Below are 19,975 nucleotides of genomic sequence, written 5' to 3'. Positions count from 1 at the left end.
CATTCTATTTTTGTGTATTTATAAAGTAATACTTTCCCATAATTTTGATTTAATTTTTAAACATTCGCTTTTTGTAGTCAGGACAAACAGCAAACATTTTCATTTCAATTACAACATAAATTCAAGTACTACTCTGATACAAATATGACAGATATCATAATCCAAAAAAGGCCATGTAAAATGCTACAGTTGCAAACATTTAAGACTGTGTAACAAAAATGACTGAGAACCATATCAGTTTACTATCCTTCCACTATTTCCCTGACAGTGGAGTCAAATAATGTTGAATTATAGACCTTCTTACAGGAAGTCTTATTTTATGTTCATTTCTTGATCATTTCCCTGCTAGGCCCTATAGGAATTTGGCCGAATGCCGACTTTTCTTTAAAAGTGTCTGTCTACATACTTGGGCACTGTTTGATGATTGAATGATCATTTATTAAAACGTTTAAGACTGGGGATGAAGCTCAGTGGCAGAGCATTTGCCTACCATGAGTTAGGCCCTGTGTTCAATCCCCAGTACTGCAAACAAAACAAAACAAAACACTTCAGGATTTCACATTTGTTTGACATATTGATGTTTCATAAGAAAATATTGTTGTTGCAATGGAAAACATAACATTACCAATATGAAAATATGTCATTTGAATTCATGTTGACGATATTTTCATTCACGGCAAGTGTCTTAATCTAATTTGTTATGTATCTTCACAATTTCTCCAACTTCACCTGATAGAGAAGGCAAGTTAGCTTTGTAACAGTGCTAAAACTTTAGCCTATCTCCTTGGCCTAAATAAATATGTTTCTACTATGGGACCACAAATAGTCTTTGTTTTCTAGGAGTATGGAGTTTGAGTGCATAATTTTCCTTCAGTCACCAGCAACAGCTGTGTTTTAAATCTTTCAGACTATGACAAACATTTTAAAATTTAAACACATGAGTGTTTGAAAACATAATGATTTAAAATTTGTTTATTTTCAAAGTTAGGCAATTATAGCATGATATATCAGTTGCTTTTTTTGAAAGCAGAACCCACATTTTAATCCTTTTTTTCTGTCCTCTTCCTCTTCTTCCTCCACTATTGATGCATTTCTATGTTTTCTAATACAAGCCCCTAAGTTAGGACCAATAGATATAGCACACACAACCACCTGATGTACTTCTGAAAGGTGAGCAATACAGTCATTCCTGCAGGAGAAGAATTGCTATTTGAGTGACCTATTGCCACAGAGCTAGTTAAATCACTGAACAATAGTTACTGTTATGGGGCTTTACTTTGTACAAAGTAGCATTAGTATCATTGCTTTCCATTAACCATGGAACTTGCACTGGGGACTTCCATTGAGAGAGAGAGGAAGGAAAGAGAGGGAGAAGAGTACGAGGGAGAAAAGGGGAGAGAGAAAGGGAGAGAGAGAGAAGGACATATATATATATATATATATATATATATATATATAGAGAGAGAGAGAGAGAGAGAGAGAGAGAGAGAGAGAAGAAAGAAAGAAAGAAAGAAAGAAAGAAAGAAAGAAAGAAAGAAAGAAAGGAAGGAAGGAAGGAAGGAAGGAAGGAAGGAAGGAAGGAAGAAAGAAAGAAAGAAAGAAAGAGCAAATGGTTTTTGTAGTATTACCATTTAGACCTGGCAAGGCTTAACAATGTAATTGATCTCAACTATCCACATAGACCCTGTACTTTTTTCCCTTATTGTTTTTCTAAAATGTTTTTTAAATGCCTCTATTAAGAATCAATATATCCCTACTCTGAAACTGACACTTAAATATACACTAAAAGCCAACCCGAAAGTAACAATAAAAAACACACCTGGTAAACAACTAACTTTTAATTCAAAGGAGACTGAGCAATAAAGGGTCTAGAACGAACATCCCAATTAGCCAGTGTAGTGACAAGCAGTCAACACCTTATTATTTAATCATTAAAGAGAATCTTGCCATAATTTTCCTTTGACATATTTCAGAAAAGGAATTAAGAAGATACCACATGACCCACAACAGCAATCAAAAGTAAAGTTAGATGATACTAAGACCCTATCACTCGCAAGACTTGTGTACTGAGAGGTTCCAGGATTAAGTCATTATGTGGGACACTATGAAGCATTTACAATTTAAATAAGACATATCTCAAAGTAAGCATTTAGAAACAAACTATCTGACAAAGGAATTATTTGCTGGCCTCCTGCTGTTTGGGTTCAGTTTTTATTTTTTATTGGATGAAAATGAATTGCAGACATTTCTAACATTAGTAAATATCCGCTGGTCCCATCTATTTATTTTTTATCTTAAAGCAGCAGATTCAATCCATGAAGGTCATTAGGTCGTTCCATGCCCTTACAACCCTTCCCTTACCATGATACCTCTCCCAAAGGGGAAACTGAAATCCCCCTAGGATGACTCTCCATTCCATTTTGGAGCGAGGGGACGTTTTCAATCAAGTCCTACTTCAATTTTAGGAATTATAACCCAAAGTATGCTTTAGAAACAACATTCCGAACTTCAGAAATAAAACAATCGCCACAAAAGTTCCCAGGCCCTCATGGGAACCAAAGCGCACCAGCCTAGGTCGGTCCTAGATCCCCTAGGCCTGGCTCTCTCCAGCCTGGGCCGCACAGTCCTGGCGGCTGTCCCCGAACCCACCCCACTCCCACCCCCACTCCAAATGCCTGCACTTGGCATTTAACCTGCCTGGCGAGCCTGGCTTTCTGGTTTCATCTCCGCCAGCCACATTACTTCTCCCCAGACGTCAGAGACAAATCTGGATTAACATGCAACAGGGCGCCCAGAGCAGCCCCAGGCCTCGCCCAGGAGCTGTTAAATGCAGATTCAGACGAGAACCCCCTGGAGAGCTACTGTTGAATAAAAACTGTAATCCAAAGGGACCATTTCTCTGCTTACCATTCCTTGTGGGGGGGGACCAAGGCCGCTGCTGATACCCAACACAGGTGCGGCTAATCCCGACCCACGATCGGCAGGCGTGACCACCCCAGAGTCGACCTTGGGCCCCGGGTAACACTTTCCTCCTCTTCTTCACTCTCTCTCTACCTGTTCTTTTAGTCGAAAATGCTTAGATTCAAGGAGTGACGAGCAACAGACAACCCTGGGAAGGCAGGCGAGGGCTCCTTCCAGGAGTGCGGCCCAAAGTCTAACATCTGGGGTGCCAGGCTCTTCTTCCCCTAACCCTTTCGGATATCCTCAATTCCACGACCCGCCACCAGTCACGCGCCCCGCCTCTTCTCAGACCCGCATCCTTCCCTGCTGCCAACCTCACCAAACCCTCGCTTCGACGCCTGGCAAGGTGATCTCCCTCTGGGTCCGCTCCGGGGTGCCAACCCGGCCCTCCATCCACACCGAGACTGTCAAGTCCCCGACTCTGCTAGCTGCCCCCAGCCCCTGGCTGTGGGGGAGCATTGGTGCCGAGCCCGGAGCGCCGCGGTCGGGAGAGGGCGCCCAGGAGGCCCGTGACCGCTGAAGGTGGCTCTCAGGCGGAGGGACCTCCCCGCGGCTTCCCAGACTTGGGGAGGGGAAGACAGTGGGCTGGGGGTGGGGGGAAACTGGATTACAACTTCTACTGGGGTCTTAATCTGATAAAAAAAAAAAAAAAAAAAAAACCCAAACCAACAACACTACATCGCCAAGTGGATTTCCTCCGACTTAGCCCTCCGGGAAACCGGCTGGTATCAAAGTCATGGATCCCAGATTCCGGCGCGGTTGGCAGCCTTCGCGCCCTCCGAAGGGTGGGGGAAGGAAAATAAAATAAACCATGCCGACAGCAGGCCCTAGAGACAGAGGGGTTAATGAGTTAACGAGGCCCCGCGCTCGCACCACTCCTGAGGCGTCCAGTGCGGGAGCGCACCCTCAGCCAGGCTCAAATTGGCTGGGCCACATTCGCAGACAGGTGAAGAGGCCATCTTTTCGGGCCTGGGCCCTAGAGTACCTCACTAGGTGTTCAACGCCCCTGGGGACGGGATCCAGGCTCCAGTGCGGAGAACTGGTGCCCAGTGGGCTGCCTTGATGCTTGGACCCTCACTCCCCAGCTCCCCGGGAGAAGGAAGCCCACCCGCCTCCGAGACACAGTACCTCCAGCGCCCTGCACTCTGCGCTGCCCTCTCCAAACTCAGTCAAGACACTCGATCCTGGCTTCTAGGATCCGGACAATAGACGGAAGGGTTTGCTCCCTCCGCCCAACTGAGATCTGGGTGAGCCCCAAGATCACACTAGAGAGCCCACGCGCACAGGCCAACAGTACCACGAGCCCAACCAAAGCTTCGAAGCCCACTCTTCAACCGCGGGGACCGGTTGCACAAATCTCATTTTAGCGACAGGAGAGGAGAATAAAACGCAAATTTTTGACCAATACAATACAATTATGCGCCAATCTTTACAAATCTCACATTAACATAACTAAGTAAGGAAAGTTTACGAAAGGAGTAGAGGGACAACTCAAAAGATGTTATATCAATTTTGTATGTTCACCCCCAGAACCCCATAACTTTGGTTCTTTATCTTTGACTTTAATAAAATAATGATTCGTTGAGAAAATGGGGTATAAATCTTCATTTTGGAGGCAATTAAAGTGTTGATTTCATTCATGCCCCTAAGCGATTCTTGTAATTTGCTCAAATAGCTTTATGTACCCAGCACTCCGGAGCTTTTAGAATCCCATTTTCTAGTTAGGCTTGTTGGATTACAATTTTTATTCAACACAGCTACCCTAGGGTTCCGCAGCGGAATCTGCATTTAACAGCTTCAGGGCGGAGGGTAGAGATAAGGGTGAGGCCCTGGAACCCCCAGGGTCAAGGCTGAGGTGCCTGCAGTTTTCCCACATCGGCAGGACCACACCAGGATCGCTCTTGCTGTCGGTTCTGTGCACCCGTCTACACTGCTCAAACTTTCTAACTTGCCCAATAGTAAGGAGGCTCCAGTGTGTTGGTGCTTTTAAAGCTCTGCTCTGCCGCACCCCTCATGGGCAAAAGGAAGAATTCAGTCTAGGACGTGAGGCCTCCTAGAGAAAGTCAAGCTGTGCATTTATTATTAAGGGGAAGATTTTGAGAGAAGAAACCCTTAAGATGACACCAAGAAAAAGGTGCCCGGCTAGAGCTATTCAAGACAGCGGCTGGCCAATAGTGATCACGGCAGAACTTGCAAAGGAAAACTGTCAGAGTAGCTGGCCTTTGGCTTAACAAAGGCAAACTGATATTTTCCCCCAAGAAGGGATTCACGTGGCAAGTCCCAAAGAGAAACAACTGGGGCCTTCACTTATATGGGGGTGGAGAACCGGGTGCAGAGGAGGCTGTAGCCCAAATCTCTAGACTCCTTGCAACAATTCTCAGCAGAGCGGTCCTGGGGCCCTGTTTCATCTCACTCATTCCTCACGTTTTCACATTCATTGCATTTTTGCAACTCATTTGACCCAATCCAGAGACACAGTGGTAGAAGAGAGAGAAACTGGGAGCAGATAGTGGTGTCAGGGTGAGGGACGAGAGCAATACCGCCTCCCCCCAGCAACTCCAAATGAAAGTAGTCCCCACTAAGCAACACCGAACAAGAAAGGCCTGGAGGGAGGACGCCAGAGGAGGGGGTGCAGCCAGCAAAGGATCTTAGAGAAAGCAAAGACAACACAAGGGCCCCCACCCTCCACACCAAGGGAGCCACCAGGGTGTCCCTGACGCTGACACTTCCAAAAGCTGCCAACCCAGAGGGCCCAGAGCACATACCAGCTGGAGGATGAGTGGAAAGGAGGAGGAGAAAAGTCCATATTTATCTGTTTTTCTAACCTCGGCCTGGTCTTATTTTTTTCTATTAAGTACAATAAAATGGGCGAGCTTGCAGCGAACACCGCACAAAGCAATGTTCAGTGAGGTCTAGAAGCGTTCGGCCGAGGAAAACTGACAAGACAGGCTAATGAACCGTACAGACAGGGAGAAAATAGCCAGCATTTGCTAGATTTCAAACCCTGGCCGTCTCTCTTAGACCACCTATCTTGGATTTATTCCTAATAAAATAAGAAATAAGCAGACCCTACACTTTTCTTTTCTTCAAGATAGAAGGGGGAAAATGCTCATGAACAAAGCCCTACAATCAGAGGCGGTCACTGGCAGTTAACACTCCCATTATTATAGAGGGTAAATAAAATAAAGACAAAAATTAAAAGCGACAAGAAACAGGTCAAGTTTGCAGCCAAAGCTTTTACAAGCTCATCTCTCCAGGTCGAATCCCAGAGCCAGCCTTAATGAAGCAATAATAGCCACATTATTCAAAAATTTTCATTTCGATGGAAATGTATCTAAAAGGGACTTAATCATATGCAAATAATAAAAAGAGGTGGTAGTGACCCAGCAAGCAATATGCATACAGATTTTTTTTTCCAGGGATGTTGAAATTGAAAAGCACATACCTGGTCAGTTAGATTTGCTGATCTTGTTATATCTTCACTGTCTGATTTTGATCCTCCTTCTCTATCGTCTATCACCAAATCGATAGGCATTTTCCCTTTCAAACAGCTAATATACCGGTGGCAGAAATTGTCACATAATTCGTGTACCTACATTATGACAGAAATAAAAAATGGAAATATAATCAGGAGTGCATAAATGACATTGACAAGTGCAATCCACCCCCCTTGTGAGATCCAAACTTCCAAATAGGGGAAACACAGGGCAATTGTCCTCCAGAGACCCCCAGACGCATCCAGAATTAGGAATAACTTTCTTTTCTTGCAAAATAGAGATATCCCAGAAAATTGACAGTGACAAGATGATTCACAGGCTACAACATATTCAACACCCGTGTTAAATTCATCTGCTCCTGGGGCTGTGGCCATTAGAGAAGTGACCTGCGTGGGTGACATTTAAGGTAAACTATTTAATTTCACCCAGTTGCTTTACCATAAATTCTTTCCCAAAGTGTCTGAGGAAAAAAATGTGAATATATATATATATATGTATATATATATATAAATACATATATATCTTCAAAGGACCTATGCTGTGCCTGACAACTAAAGTCCCTATAATATTTGTAATAATTAGGGTAACCATCCATAAGGAGCATCTTTTAGGATATTTCCTTTTAAAAGAGAAGGAAATCAAGCTGCTGATACTCATGATATTAAAAAAAATCACAGCCATAAAAACTTATCAAATTGATTTTTTTTTTCAAAAAGAAAGAAAGGAAGGAAAGAATTACTCAAAATAGTTAGGTGTAAGTGAAGCGGACCCTTACAGGCCCCAGGCACAACTGACAAGCAAAAATTCACAAGAAACCCCAGCGTGCTTGCAATTTAATGTTAGTTTGAATTACAATGCATTAAGTTTTTATTGCTGAGATTTATAGAACAGCTAGCAAAATCATGTTATCCCACACCCTTTCTTGAGTGCGAAGGTGGGGTGTATGCATGATTCGCAGATTCAAGAAATTGACACAACTATCAACCCTGCTTTGTCTCTGCAAAAGGTTTAATGTGCCTCCCCCACCACCTCCTCCAGACTCCTTGCCCACACCTCCTCCTCCCCCTCCGCCTCTTCTGTGCCTGACCTGCTGCTGCTCTCAAACTGTCTTCCAGAAACTCAGTAAAACTAAACAAAACTTTTTCCTCCTCAGAGGTAGCAAAGAAGAGGAGGAAGAGGAAGAGAAAAGACCAGAGATAATAACCTGAGAAGCGAACTCACAACAACCTTCTAAACATCAACTGGGATGAAAGAAAAGCAACTATTAACAAAAAGCCAGCAAGGTATTAAGAACGAACACAAGGCTGGGGCGTTTGTGATCCCGGTTTTAGTGGCCGAAATTGTAATTAAACTGCGAAGAGAAATGGACACTGAGATTGGCCTTGACACTAATTACCAGAAAGAAAGACATTTATGCAAATGTCTCAGAAAGCCTGAACTTCAGCCATTTTTCAACCCTCCCCTTGGTGTATTTGGAGGTGAGAGCGAAGGGGAAAGAGGCTAGAGATGATTACCTTCTCTAATTCCAACAGATGAAACCTTAATACTTGTATGGCTTGAATCATCTGCAAAGATACAAAAAGAATGAGCACCTCATTCCTGGTTTGCAGAAAACTGGCTGTCAAAGCTCTAGCATCTCCAGTGGCCCCCACCCCCCAGTAAATAGAGGTATTTTGATTTATGGCAATAACACTTAAACTTAATAGCAGCGACTGGGTACCATCTAGAGGTTTATATTTCTTAAGGAGGAAAAAAATAGCTAAAACAACAACAAAGCATGTAAGTGGGGATCATAAACACTCTCCTTACCCCCCCTGCTCTCTCCCCTTTCTGTCCTACTGGCCCCACCCCAACCCCAAAGGGCCACTGCACTGGGTTACATGTTTCCTTGGAAGGAGTGAATGGAAAATATTCCAAATTGCCCCCAAATCGTGACTTTTCACATGGCAAACTTCCTGCTGCCTTCTGTACACCTCTCGGGCCAACTGGTTGTTTGGGGGCTCTTGCCCCGTCGCTGCCCTCGTGACAGGACTTGGAGGGCTGGGAAGTCCGCAGAGTTTAAGCACACACGCTGACAGGCCCTGAGATAAATCCCCGCGCTGATTAGAGCTGCACAGCCGTGCTGTCATAAAAAACAAAAGCTCGCGTTTCCCTGAGCCGGCTCGACCAGGCCCTCTCGAGATGAATTTATTTCCTCGGGACCTTGTCCCCAACCACTTATTCGTGGACGGAAACGTTTGCAGCCTACTTGCAACTAAGGGAAGACCAGTCTAGAAACCTCAGGGCTCTCAAAGCAAAGCTGAAGGGTTGGGCTGCGATGGGGGTGGTGAGGGGAGGAAGGGGTTTTCTCTTACCAAGTTATCCAGTTCTGGATTAGAGGAAAATAGAGGTTTTTCTGCGCGAATCTAGATGCAAGCGAGAAGAAAGGAGAGAAGAGGGGTGGGGGGAGAAAAAATTTGAAATCTGGTCGCCTTTCTAGTTACTTGCCTCATTACCCTGTCGGGGGCAGGATGTAACCTCGGGGAGGGACTCGGTGACTCGAGTTCGTCCCGCGCAGGAACACTTCAATGTGAATCAAATAAGCCGAAAACAAGCCCAGAGCTCAGTCTTATTTCTTCTAGCAACTACGCTTCTTGGGGACGCTGCTCAGCTCGCCAAGTCCAAAGCACCTACATCGCCTGATGTTCCTGATTTTATTTCACTGAGTGAGCTTTCTGCCTTAGCCTAGGGACGGTGAGTGGGTGTGAAGATGGGTGATTTCAAGTTACCCGCACACACACACTCGCACAGGAGGAAAATCACAGGGGAGGGAATCGCGTGGCTTGGGGTCGACTCTTTGCTGGCTACTTTTGCAAAGGTACTGGCTGGCTATGTGGAGGGGGAATGTTCCTTGGGGTTTCTTTGACTTTTTTAACATTGATTTTGCTGACCTGTTTGGCGAACACGGCTATATCTTCATTGAATGACTCTGACGAGCAGACGTCCCCGCCCGCCACCCCCGGCTCGCGGGGGGTACAAGTAGCTAATTCACATTTCTCAAAAATCAGTGCTAAGAGAGGGAAGAGGGGGTGTCTGCAAGAAAATACAACAGTCACAAACAACACAATGGTTAGTCCCGAGGCGGTGAAAAAGGAGCCCAAGAAAAACAGCCGGAGGAGCTCGAGGCAGAGACCCCCTCCCTGATTTTGTCATCTACTTTTTCCCTTTTCCTCCCCACCACCCCCCGCCCAGGTGACTGCTCACCTCCCCTTCCTCCTAGGGCTCTGAAGTCGAAGGCCCTGAGCCATGGACCGTATCTGAGGATCGGTTCAGCATATCTGGCCGGAGAAATTGGCAACATTTGCTACGAATAAAACCCAAGCGGTTCCAGCAGCCATTTTGAATTAAGTTTCCCACCCCGACAAACCCTCGTCCCTCCGCAGCACATCCAGGACCTGGTGGAGGTGAAAGGCGCTGGGCGCGTGGGGGTGGGAAAGCTCCTTCATGTAGGTTCCTCCAAGGCGGCCGCGCGAAGCCCAAGGCTCGGGGGATGTCGGTGGCAGGCTCTCAGCTAACTTGGGGCAAGGACCTCTGTGGCTGCGGGACCGACTGTCACGCGGCTGCACCTAACCGATCCCTACCCCACGGCCCTTGGAGAGCAGGAGGCCCCTCCTCGTCTCTCTGAACACTCCCCTCCCTTCGCGATACCCCCCACCGCCCCCCAAAGAAAGTTCCTTCAAATGGTCCTGCGGTAAAGCCTTTCATTTTGTCTCTGCGGAGTGGCAAAGCAGCTAGTATTGTGAAGGGCCTAGAGGTCGCTTGTCTCAGCCCATAAAAAAGAAAAAATGCTTCTTCTAATGCCCAAGGAGGTGTCTCAAGTCTTTTATTAGGTCTCACAGCCCAGCTGGGAATTTAACAGTTTGGGGTCCTTTTCAAAGCTTCCCCAAATGTTCTGTCCCGGAGCCCAAACCATTTGCACTTAACGCAACGGAGAGAATGCTGGGATTTAAACAAGCCCATCGCACAGGGGACCAGAAAATAAAGCAGAAAGATTTTTCCCCCAGCGGGGAGGGTCAGCGTTGCACGATTTTTAAAAAATAAATAAATAGAAATAAAAGTTGCTTAAAGTAAAAAGGGACCCCAAAATTCATCAGCACACAGTAGGCACAAGTGACTTTCAAAAGGATTTTTACTAGTGCAGGGTTTATCGGATGGCAGAAGACACTGTAAGCCTCGGCCAGAAAACCTTCAGCGAAGAGCACCCCGCATTTACTTCTTGCAAAATTCTGCAGGTTTCACCTTTAAACACAAAGTACTAAAACGTCTAGAAGTTTCTTATGTCTGTAACAATTCAGAGCGAGCCCCTCTCCTTGACTTCAGTGGTCAAACCCCCTAAATGCAAAACATGCTCCCCCTTGCCTGACCTGCAACTGTCCTCCCTTGACTTTATTGTGCACTGGCAGAGCCAGCATACGGTTGCTGAGTAAACTTAGCAAGTCAGAACAATCAGTGGCTTAAAAGATTTTCCCTTAAACTAAAAGTTTCATTCCAACACAAAGGCGCCTACATTTAGAAACCCCTAACGCTCTCCAAGCGAAGTCGAGCGAGACAGGACTCCGACCCGCTGAGCCTGAGTCTGAGAGGGGATGAAGAACCTTTAAGCAACTTCTCCGGCACTGGGGCCCCTTTGCAGCCATCGCGGCGTCGGAGCCGGACGCTGAGTCTGCACAGAGCACCTATGGAGATGCGGGGCGTCGAGGACCGCAGGCCGCCTCCCCAAATTTTTCATGCAATGCCAATGAATAGTCACCAGCTATACACCTCCAATCCAGAGAGCTCTAACCTTCCAGTTACCAAGGGCACAGGGAAATAGTGGAAGCATCGCGTCTCAACTACTTAACTGCTGCCCATTGTACCTACCCATAAATGGCATCTTTATCTCTCTTTAAAGCGTCATTGACGGAGGAGCCCATGCTGGGGGCCATGGCGTTGGTATGAGCTGTGTGCGGGTACTGATGAGAGTGCAGAGGAGGCCCGTGGTTCAGATGGTGGACCGGCTGCATGGACCTGGCTGCATGCGGGTCCCCATACATCGTGGAAGGGATGCCTACTCCATCCATGCCCCCGTAATGGGGTAGATCGTCGTACTGCATGATAAACAGGAGAGAAAGAAGGTTCAGAAGGCCAAGTAGAGGCACGACAAGGCACCGAGCGAGCTTAGATAAAGTCAGTCCAGCTGGATCCTCCAACCCGGAATTCGGTGGCCTTGCATCTTTAAAGTTGAGACTTCTGTTTAAAAAATAATTTTTTAAAGTAAAAATTCTAGGATTCTCTGTAAGACTTCTTTGAGATGAAGGCTCTTGCCCTAACTTGTGTCCCTATCAACTAGTTTAGAAATTCAGAATCCTCTGGCAAGGAAGGAAGGAAGAAAGAAGGAAGACAGAGAGGCATTCTCCCGGAGGGTAGAAGGTAAAACGTGCATGTCTCTGGAGGAGGAAATTGAAAATCACAATAATAAAACGTGCCAGGACAGTGCAGCAAACCCGCCTAGTTTCATAGCCCCTTCACATCAGGGGGATTTTTTTTTTTTTTTTTAAGTTATGATGGGAACAGCTACGCCAAGCACGTGAATTCAGACAGGCTTCTCATTTTATTTCCCTGCCAGCGTGGGGTTGGGCAGTCCTGCAAGACACTGCATTTCCTTTGCTTTCCAAGACAAACTCTGCTAAATTATATAAAACGATCTGATACCCTTACATGTGAAACTCAAGTTAGGGTAGTTTTTCCTGTACCTTACAATTGAATTTAGATTTGGACAATTTCCCCCAAAAGTTAAAGAAAATCTATAATTGAAGCAGTTAATATTCTTTAAAAAGAGAAAAAAGAAACTCTTACGAACTTTCTCCCTGGACTAAAAGTCAACTTGGCAAATGTTATTCATTAGGTTTAAAGCAAATTCAAAAGCAAATGCATATACAATGCCCATCTTACTCTTCTAGGAAAACTACTTTCATATTAATTGTCATTATTTTTTTGTCCTAAATTTAGCTGTTTAGGTTTTTCAAATTGCTTGATTTCAGGCAAGCTATTTTCCCAAGATTTGGAGGTGCTGAGAGTGAAATGATTTTCAAAGAAAAAAGGAATTGCCACTTTCATCTCCTTAAAGCCAGAGGTGTGAAAAGAGTTTGGAAGAACGCTGACATTTGCCTGAACCAAAGGAGTAAAGAAAAATGTGTCAGCCTAGTAACTTTCTTTTGCAAACAGGGCTTTGAGGGCCAGGACACAAATTATGCAAGGAAGGCTTTTTGTAGACCCCCTTTCTTTTAAGAAACTACCTCAGTTGGGTTGTCATTGTCTCACTTTACTCTCACTGCATTTCCATTCAAATAGGAATATTGGGGAAATTAGTATTGCATTTTAAAAATAAGTAGCTGTGTGCTTAGTATCCAATTAGAACAGGGCTTATCTAAGAAAAACTTGCAAAGTATACCTTTCATAGAAGTCCATACAAATTAAAATTAGTTTTAACAGATGAATGTTTTCCAACCAAAACTCCCACTATCCTATGATTGTTATTTGCCTTAAAAAGTGAAATACTTCTAGTGATATTAAAGATGAGCATAATCAATAACATCAGAAGTTTCCAGCTACTTATTTTAGTTTTAAAATAACTTTAAACTTTTGATCCCTGAATATTTAAATTATAGAGTTGTGTATCTGTTTTTTTTTAAACAGAGGGTTGCTCAAGAGCTTGTATTTTTATTTATATAGCTGTTGGGTAGAAATCTATAGAAAACTTGATTACTTGAATTAACAGTTACAAGTAATGTACAGAAGTCTACTAGTGCATTGAATAAATCCTCTCTTTAGGCCACGGCTTTAGGAGCCTCATTCAAAAAGAAAGAAAAAGGAAACTTTTTAGCAGTGTCTTTCAGCCACGTTTCAATGTAATCTTACATTTTTAGTTCCACAATTGTTTTTAAATACGTACCCTTTGCGCCATCGGCCTCTCTGGCTCCCTTCCTACTTCAACTTCTAATATATCCTCTTTAAGGCCAGTGTGAAAAGAAACAAATATGCAAACTCCCCCGGAAAAAAAGAAAAAGAAAAAAGAAACAAGCACGACGAAAAATTCCTTAACGTCTCCAGCAATGTGAACTACTGGTCCCAGATCTTCGGTCTACCGGACCTGAAGCAAAGCACCCGAGTCACTGAACATAAAAGCGCTCCGTTTCCAAGACAGCAGCGGGGGCAAAAGAAAAAAAAAAAAAAAAAAAGGATGAAGAAGAAAGAAAGAAAAAAGAAAGAAAAAAAAAAGGAGCAGATCTTCTCTCCCCCAAAAAAATCAGTTTAAAAAAAAAAAAAAAAAAAAAAAAAGAGCGCCCCTCAGACCCAACTACCAAATCTCATGGCTTTCTGCCACTCCAGCTGTCAATCACAGGCGAGGTTGTCAACGTGGTGAATGAATGATCATCCGCTCTGTCTTCTTCTGGTCAGAACACCTCAAATGTTAATATTCAAATGCACAAAGCCCTAGCGCTTGCTTCCCTTGAATCAGTCCTAATTCCTAATCAGTTTCTCTCTTCTCTCGCTCTCTTTCTCTTTCTCTCTCTCTCTCTCTCTCTCTCTCTCCCTCTTTGCAACTGCTGCACTGGAGGGAGATTAGAGAAGGAGGGTTAAAAAAAATGTCTGTCTGAGTTTGTCTTAAAGGAGCCACGATCGATGCTGCCCGCTTGCAGTCCCCGTGCGTGTGTAAAGTGTGTGTTGCACAGGCGGAGAGGTGGATTCCGACCAGAATGCTAGAACCCGGAAGTAGTGGTGGCCATAACAGGTCGCGTCTTACACAATGCATTGGGCTGCAGCAAGTAGGCTCCTCGGCAGGGGTGGGTGCGAGAAGCGAGCTCTGGCCGCACTGGAGAGGCAGAAAGGCGCTCCATTAAATCGCACGCCCAGGCACAAACACCACACACCCAGGGCAAACGCACACTAACACAGGCAGCAGCTTCCAGCCGCCGGCTTTATTTTTTGCTTTTTTTTTCCTCTTCCTCCCCCTCCAATCTCTCTCCCCAAAGCGGACGCTCTTGAAATAAATTGGGAATAAAAGCGGGGCAGGCAGCAGCGGGAGTTATTTTGCACAGGGTTCCGCGCATAGACTTCAAGACTTTCCTCGAAATTATTGGGGTCTGCCAGTATTTTTCGGGGAGAGCGATGATGCGCAAAGTACTGAATCCTCACATCTAGACACCTCAAGGAGAAAAGTCAAACCGGGAGCAAAGAGAAGAAGAAAGGAGCCTGAGAGGGACTGGGAAAGGCTCTGCTAAGGAGTCCTGAGAACATGGGGTGGAGGTAGCTCGGGCTTTCTGCAGACCCAGCTTAGAGTTTTTTCCGCTGTCAAAGGTGGACGCCCGGCTGGAGGAAAGGAAATGCTTGCATTTTGTCAGTTTGGGTCTGGACGCCCCCACCTCCTCACTCGGGCAGCCCCCAGCCCAGCCCCATCGTCCTGCGCGAAGTGAGAGAGGAAGGGAGGGAACAATGAGCTGAGCGCTGGGAATGTGCCCCCAGCGCCTGTTTACAAACACCAAGCTATTTATGATCGCCGGAAAGCGAAACCTGACGCGGGCTCAGGGCAGCCCAGACCTTGCGGGAGGAGCCGGAGCCCGGGAGCCGCCGGGAGGAAGGCTCTTTCTCCGACCCGCTCTGGGGTAGGCGGCTGTGCGCCCAGGGCGCGGCGCGACGGGGCCGAAGCGCTCGGCTAGAGCTGCGGCGGCGGCCGCCTTTGTCTTCGAGGCGCCGAGGAGATCCAGTCTTGGCCTCTCTCGGGCCTGGAGGGGCTCCGCGCCCCCACCTCTTTCCCTGGCGACGCCCGACGCGTTTCTCCTCAGACCTCCTTCCCCGCACTCAGCTTTTCTGTCCCCAACCCAGCTCGGCGAAAACTCCTAGTTGCCAGTGAAAAAAGAAATCCACCTCGGGAGCTGAGATTTCAGACAAAAGCTGCCCGAACCCACAAACTCGAAGTCTTCAACCAGTCACTGGTTTTAACTTTCTCCCTTTAAATACCTATTCTCTGGGCTTAAAATTTGTTCCTTCTTTTTACACTCCCACTCTGAACTTGCCCTTTATTGTTATACTTAATGTTATTTTCGTCTTTATTATTTTCTGCCCGGCCAGCTCTGATCAGCCTAGATGGTTCAGCCACAGCAGCTCTACCAGCAGCTGGAAAGCTCACATCCCAAACAGGGCTCGTAGCTCGCTCGGCTCGGAGAGGATTTTTCCCCCTCCCTCCAGCTGAAACCTCGCAGAAAACTCCCCCTGCGGTCGACTGGAAAATGAGCTCACCCAAATCTCGGTAGGCAGCCGTGGAGGAGGGTTCGGCCAATCAGAAGGCGCCCCCGCCCAGGCTGCCGCGCATTGGCTGCGGGGAAAATCAATTATCAAATAATCGATCAGCAGGGAGCTTCGATCTGCCGGGAATGCAAACTGCCAGTCCCGATTCCCGCCCTGAAGGTGGCCAAAAGGCTGACTCCCTCAAAGCAACCGGCCCAGGCTCCCATCGCCCCCACCCCCATCCCACCCAGCCAGCTGCGGACCAAACCCTCACCCAGGGGAAGGGGGGTAGTGGAAAGAGTTTTGAGAGAGATTAGGGGGTCTCTTCACGCGGAGATTGTTTGAAAAGCTTGCAAGCTCTAAAATGTATTGAAGTCAACTCTTAGGCGCAAAGTAAAAGAGAATGGTGCATCTGTCGATGAGGTAGAACTCAAGTTTCTGTTTAGTGGGCTTCTGAGAAACTGAGGACACAGCTCTATTCCGGAACATAGAGCTGGAATCTGGTTCCACCAAGTGCACGTAGCCTCTTTTGTTGACTTTACGACTTCTTTTAACATTCCGCACAGTCAATGACGGGTTGGTTTACCCCAGTAGTGGAACGTGTTCATAAAGCGGAGCAGAGACCTCCAAATCTCTTGTATGCCACCCTGCCCCCAACACCGAACTTGTTCTGTGTATGTCTGAAGAACTGACATAAGTTCACCCCAATCTACAGATTCGCTTTGCCTTGAAAGAGATTCAACTGTTAAAAGAGAAGAAAAAAAAAAGTCCCCAGGATCCCTTAACATTTGCTACTCTCTCTTTTTTGTCTTCAATACTCAAGTTTTAAGATCTTTTACTTTCTACCATACACACACACACACACACACACACACACACTTGTGTAGCGTTTTCTATAACAAACACCTACAATAATCACTTGAGAGGTTAAGATAGGCCTGTGAGTCAAAGCCAGGGACAAGGGGAGCCAGGTGAATTACCTGCGCCTTTGTGCCTAAGTCTGACCATAACCCCCACCCCTCGGCCTATTCGTATGAACTTGAAAGCAGAATTTCAGGTCAAGATGGAACCTCCCCATCTTTGGAAAGCGATTTTTTTTTAAATTTTTGGGAAGTTGCGCTGGCAGAGCCAGGCAGCACACTTCTTTTCTGATTATTCAGAGGACTAAGCCGGGCCGGCAGCCTGTGAGTCCTTCCCTAACTACATCCAGACCGCTGCGGCCGACACCTGAGCGTCTTGGGACGGCTGCTAGCTGGGGTGTGAGCGCTGTCTCTCCAGCCTGCCTGCCAGGCATCAGCCGGATGATCGGGGATAGGATGGGGACCGGAGTGGGTGGGGGTATCAAACCAGACACCGACAAGAACACATCTACGTTTACGATCACTAAATGAACTGCGAGGGGAATTGTGTAAGTATAATTTAACTGAGAGAAATTTACTTCGAAATACACTTAGTTGACCGTGGTGGTTTTCTGTGGCAGACTTGGGTAATGGGCTTGGAGTTGCCTCAACTCTGTGCCCAGGTTTTCAAGTTCGAAAAAGGGTCAGTTTTGATATGGAGTATATATATTTGACAACAGGATTTATTTTGTATTGTTGTTTTCCAGTAAATTTTTCTTTTGTTTCCTAGCAGAAATGAAATAAGAAAGTTCAATTAATTCATTCTTTTCAAACATAACCCAAATCTTCAAAGCTGTGGGAAATCTAGGTGTGTTTTAACCATGATCTGTCAGATTACTTAAAAAATGTACTTTAAATACCCACACAGAAATTTTCTTTGAAGAATAAGATAATTTGAGTTTGTGAGCTTAAAATAAACTCTTATTAGTTTTGAAAAGTGTCTTTCCTTTTATAACCGTGAACCTAATACTACTTCTAGGCCTTTATACGATTAATTCTGAACAATCAAGGGACTAAAACACTTTTACAATGTAATTACAGTAGTACAAATTGTTTGCCCAAACCTCATTCTGGATAAGGATTTTACAATTAGCAAACAGTTATTACAGTTGGGGCTTGCTGAGAGAAATTGCACAGAGGACATCTAGAGTTGCAATATAGTAGCCATAAAAAAAAAGCTACTCCTTTAGCAGGGCAGCAATTAATCATCTATTAAGAGGAAAAAGTGAAGGGACAGTTCTAGGTATCATAGTAAACTATGCCGACGTTTATGCCTGTTCTGTGACTGTACCTATCCTAAGCTTATTTCAAATACTTGCTTTTCAAAAGGCAATAAGCACATTTATTCCGCAATAACTTGGCCTGGTGAAGAATTCTGGCACTAAGCCCTAGCTCTTGTGATGCAGGCCTTCAATAATTCTCTGCTTTCCCTTGATATTACAGAGCATCTCCCCAAAGACTGAGAACAGGGACTTTAAAAGAGGCAGCCCTTGGTTCCATTGTTTATACCCTTCTATAGGAAGGCGTTTAAAAGCGCTCCTCTGGGTTGTTTGTACAGTCGTCTTGGAGAACTCCCCTGTAACTTTTTCTGTTCTCCTGTAAGGAATTGTGCCTTTGGAAAGGCCCATATCCTGAGTTAAGCTTTTGTCTCCAAAGTTCACACTGATGAGTCAGCTCAAAAACCCTGTGAAATTAAAGAGGCACCTCTTAAGGTAAAATGTGTGTGTATTTGCTAGCCCAGAATAAACAAAACCCGTTAATCAATAGAGTTTGGCAGCTGTGTTCACAGAATGATAAGGGTTTATCATCTGCCACCTAACTTTAAGATGCCTGTTAAAATGTTATGATTGCTTTTTAGATTGTCCTGTGGTGTGGGAGCTTGGGATTTGTACTTCAAGAGCATCCATCCTTGGAATCTCATCCTCCACATTAGCATTTTCATTTCAAAAAACAGAAATAAGGGGAGGGGAAGACAGTTAAAAGAAAATAGATTTGAAATCTAGACCAGATAATAGAGGAATGCTAGAGATAAGAGTCTGCATGTGATATGAGATAGATACCAAGAAGTCAAAGCTAATGAATGGCTGTGAGAAAAGTGAAATAAACTATTTAGAGGGAGAAACCTGGTGAGGTGATGTGAAAGGGGGATAACCAAGAGGATTAGGGAGGATGTTAATCAAGTGCCCCAAAGCAATCCAGGCTCTGAGGACTGGGAGATTTGTTTACTGCATTTTGCTTCAGAAAACAAAGAATGTCTGGTCCAGTTCAGAAGTCAATGAGAGGTCAGCTAAGGCTCTTTGACTTTTACAGGGAAAATACCTAATGCACTATCTTTTGACTGAATTACACAAAAGTTTAGGAAACTTTTTTTTTTTTTTTTGGTGGGGGAATTGCTTTCCTTACTATTTTTCTATTTCAAATCATTAAACGCTTTGGTCTCTAGAGGGGCAAAAAACTACACTGGTTAACATAATTACTGGCTCTGACATTTTCAGAAGTTATAGAGGTCTTTTATTAATTAAATGGAGGGCTTAATAAAATATTCCTAATAAAATTTATGGTTGTCTTAAAACTTTCTAAACAGTGCTATAAATTCTTAATAAAATTAACTGGGAAATGAGTTATTAGCCCACACTTTACCCTTCCCCCAACTTTGACATAAGGAGGGTCTGTAGAATGAAAAGAAATAAAAGGCTTTTAGTAAAATATAAATATTAGCCAAAATCTCACACATTGCACCAGTAGAGGCAAAGTCTCTACTTTTATTTTATTTCTAATAGTCTGATCTTCCAGTCGCCCCCAAAAGCTCACAGAACTTATTGTGTGTGAGAGTGTGGTGTGTGTGTATGTGTGTGTGTGTGTGTGTGTGTGTGTGTTTGTACACATATATTGTCCACTTGAAATACAACTCTCAATTTTCTGGATTGAATTGTGTGTTAAATGTTTTTAATAGACGACAAATGTATCATGTAAAATTCTAATACAGAATCTTGAGGACTTGGGTTGCAAATAGTTTCTTTATCCATTAGAAGATAATTAAAATGAAATGGCTTGTAATTTGATTTGCTTTCTTTAAAAGTAACTTTCAAATAACAAATATCTCAGTAACATTTCCCTCATTTATAAGTCAGTGTATTTTGTTGAGCGGGTATGCAAAATTTTTTCATATCACTATGTTGTAAAACCTTGGCAAGTTACCTAAATGTTGAGATACTTCTCTGCTTCATAGATCCAATTCTGGCTGACTGTTTAAAGGAACAGCATACTCCCATATGCTCAAACCTAACTAGAGGCTCCTTGAATTGTTTAGCGTTT

The 19,975-nt window shown here is 44.7% G+C and overlaps 1 protein-coding gene across 5 annotated transcripts in view; it reads right to left on the bottom strand.

Moving 5' to 3' along the window:
• Nucleotides 1-13,670, bottom strand: part of Meis1 (Meis homeobox 1) — a 133,639-nt gene extending 119,969 nt beyond the window's left edge. For 4 of the 5 annotated variants that reach the window (XM_047522604.1, XM_047522605.1, XM_047522607.1 and 1 more), the window contains exons 1-6: nucleotides 13,429-13,670; nucleotides 11,358-11,584; nucleotides 9,389-9,530; nucleotides 8,813-8,863; nucleotides 7,973-8,023; nucleotides 6,407-6,553 (exon numbers count right to left, since the gene is read on the bottom strand). In XM_047522604.1, coding sequence (XP_047378560.1) covers nucleotides 6,407-6,553; nucleotides 7,973-8,023; nucleotides 8,813-8,863; nucleotides 9,389-9,530; nucleotides 11,358-11,584; nucleotides 13,429-13,440 — 630 coding nt within the window. In that variant the 5' untranslated portion in view covers nucleotides 13,441-13,670. Of the gene's footprint in view, nucleotides 1-6,406; nucleotides 6,554-7,972; nucleotides 8,024-8,812; nucleotides 8,864-9,388; nucleotides 9,531-9,701; nucleotides 9,776-11,357; nucleotides 11,585-13,428 lie in introns of those variants that run through there. The other variant, XM_047522606.1, reaches the window with a different exon arrangement.
• Nucleotides 13,671-19,975: the final 6,305 nt, after the last annotated feature.

Source organism: Sciurus carolinensis, chromosome 13, assembly GCF_902686445.1.
Source record: "Sciurus carolinensis chromosome 13, mSciCar1.2, whole genome shotgun sequence".
Taxonomy (NCBI): domain Eukaryota; kingdom Metazoa; phylum Chordata; class Mammalia; order Rodentia; family Sciuridae; genus Sciurus; species Sciurus carolinensis.
The sequence above is the reverse complement of the archived record's forward strand: the minus strand, read 5'-3'. Positions and strand labels throughout refer to the sequence as shown.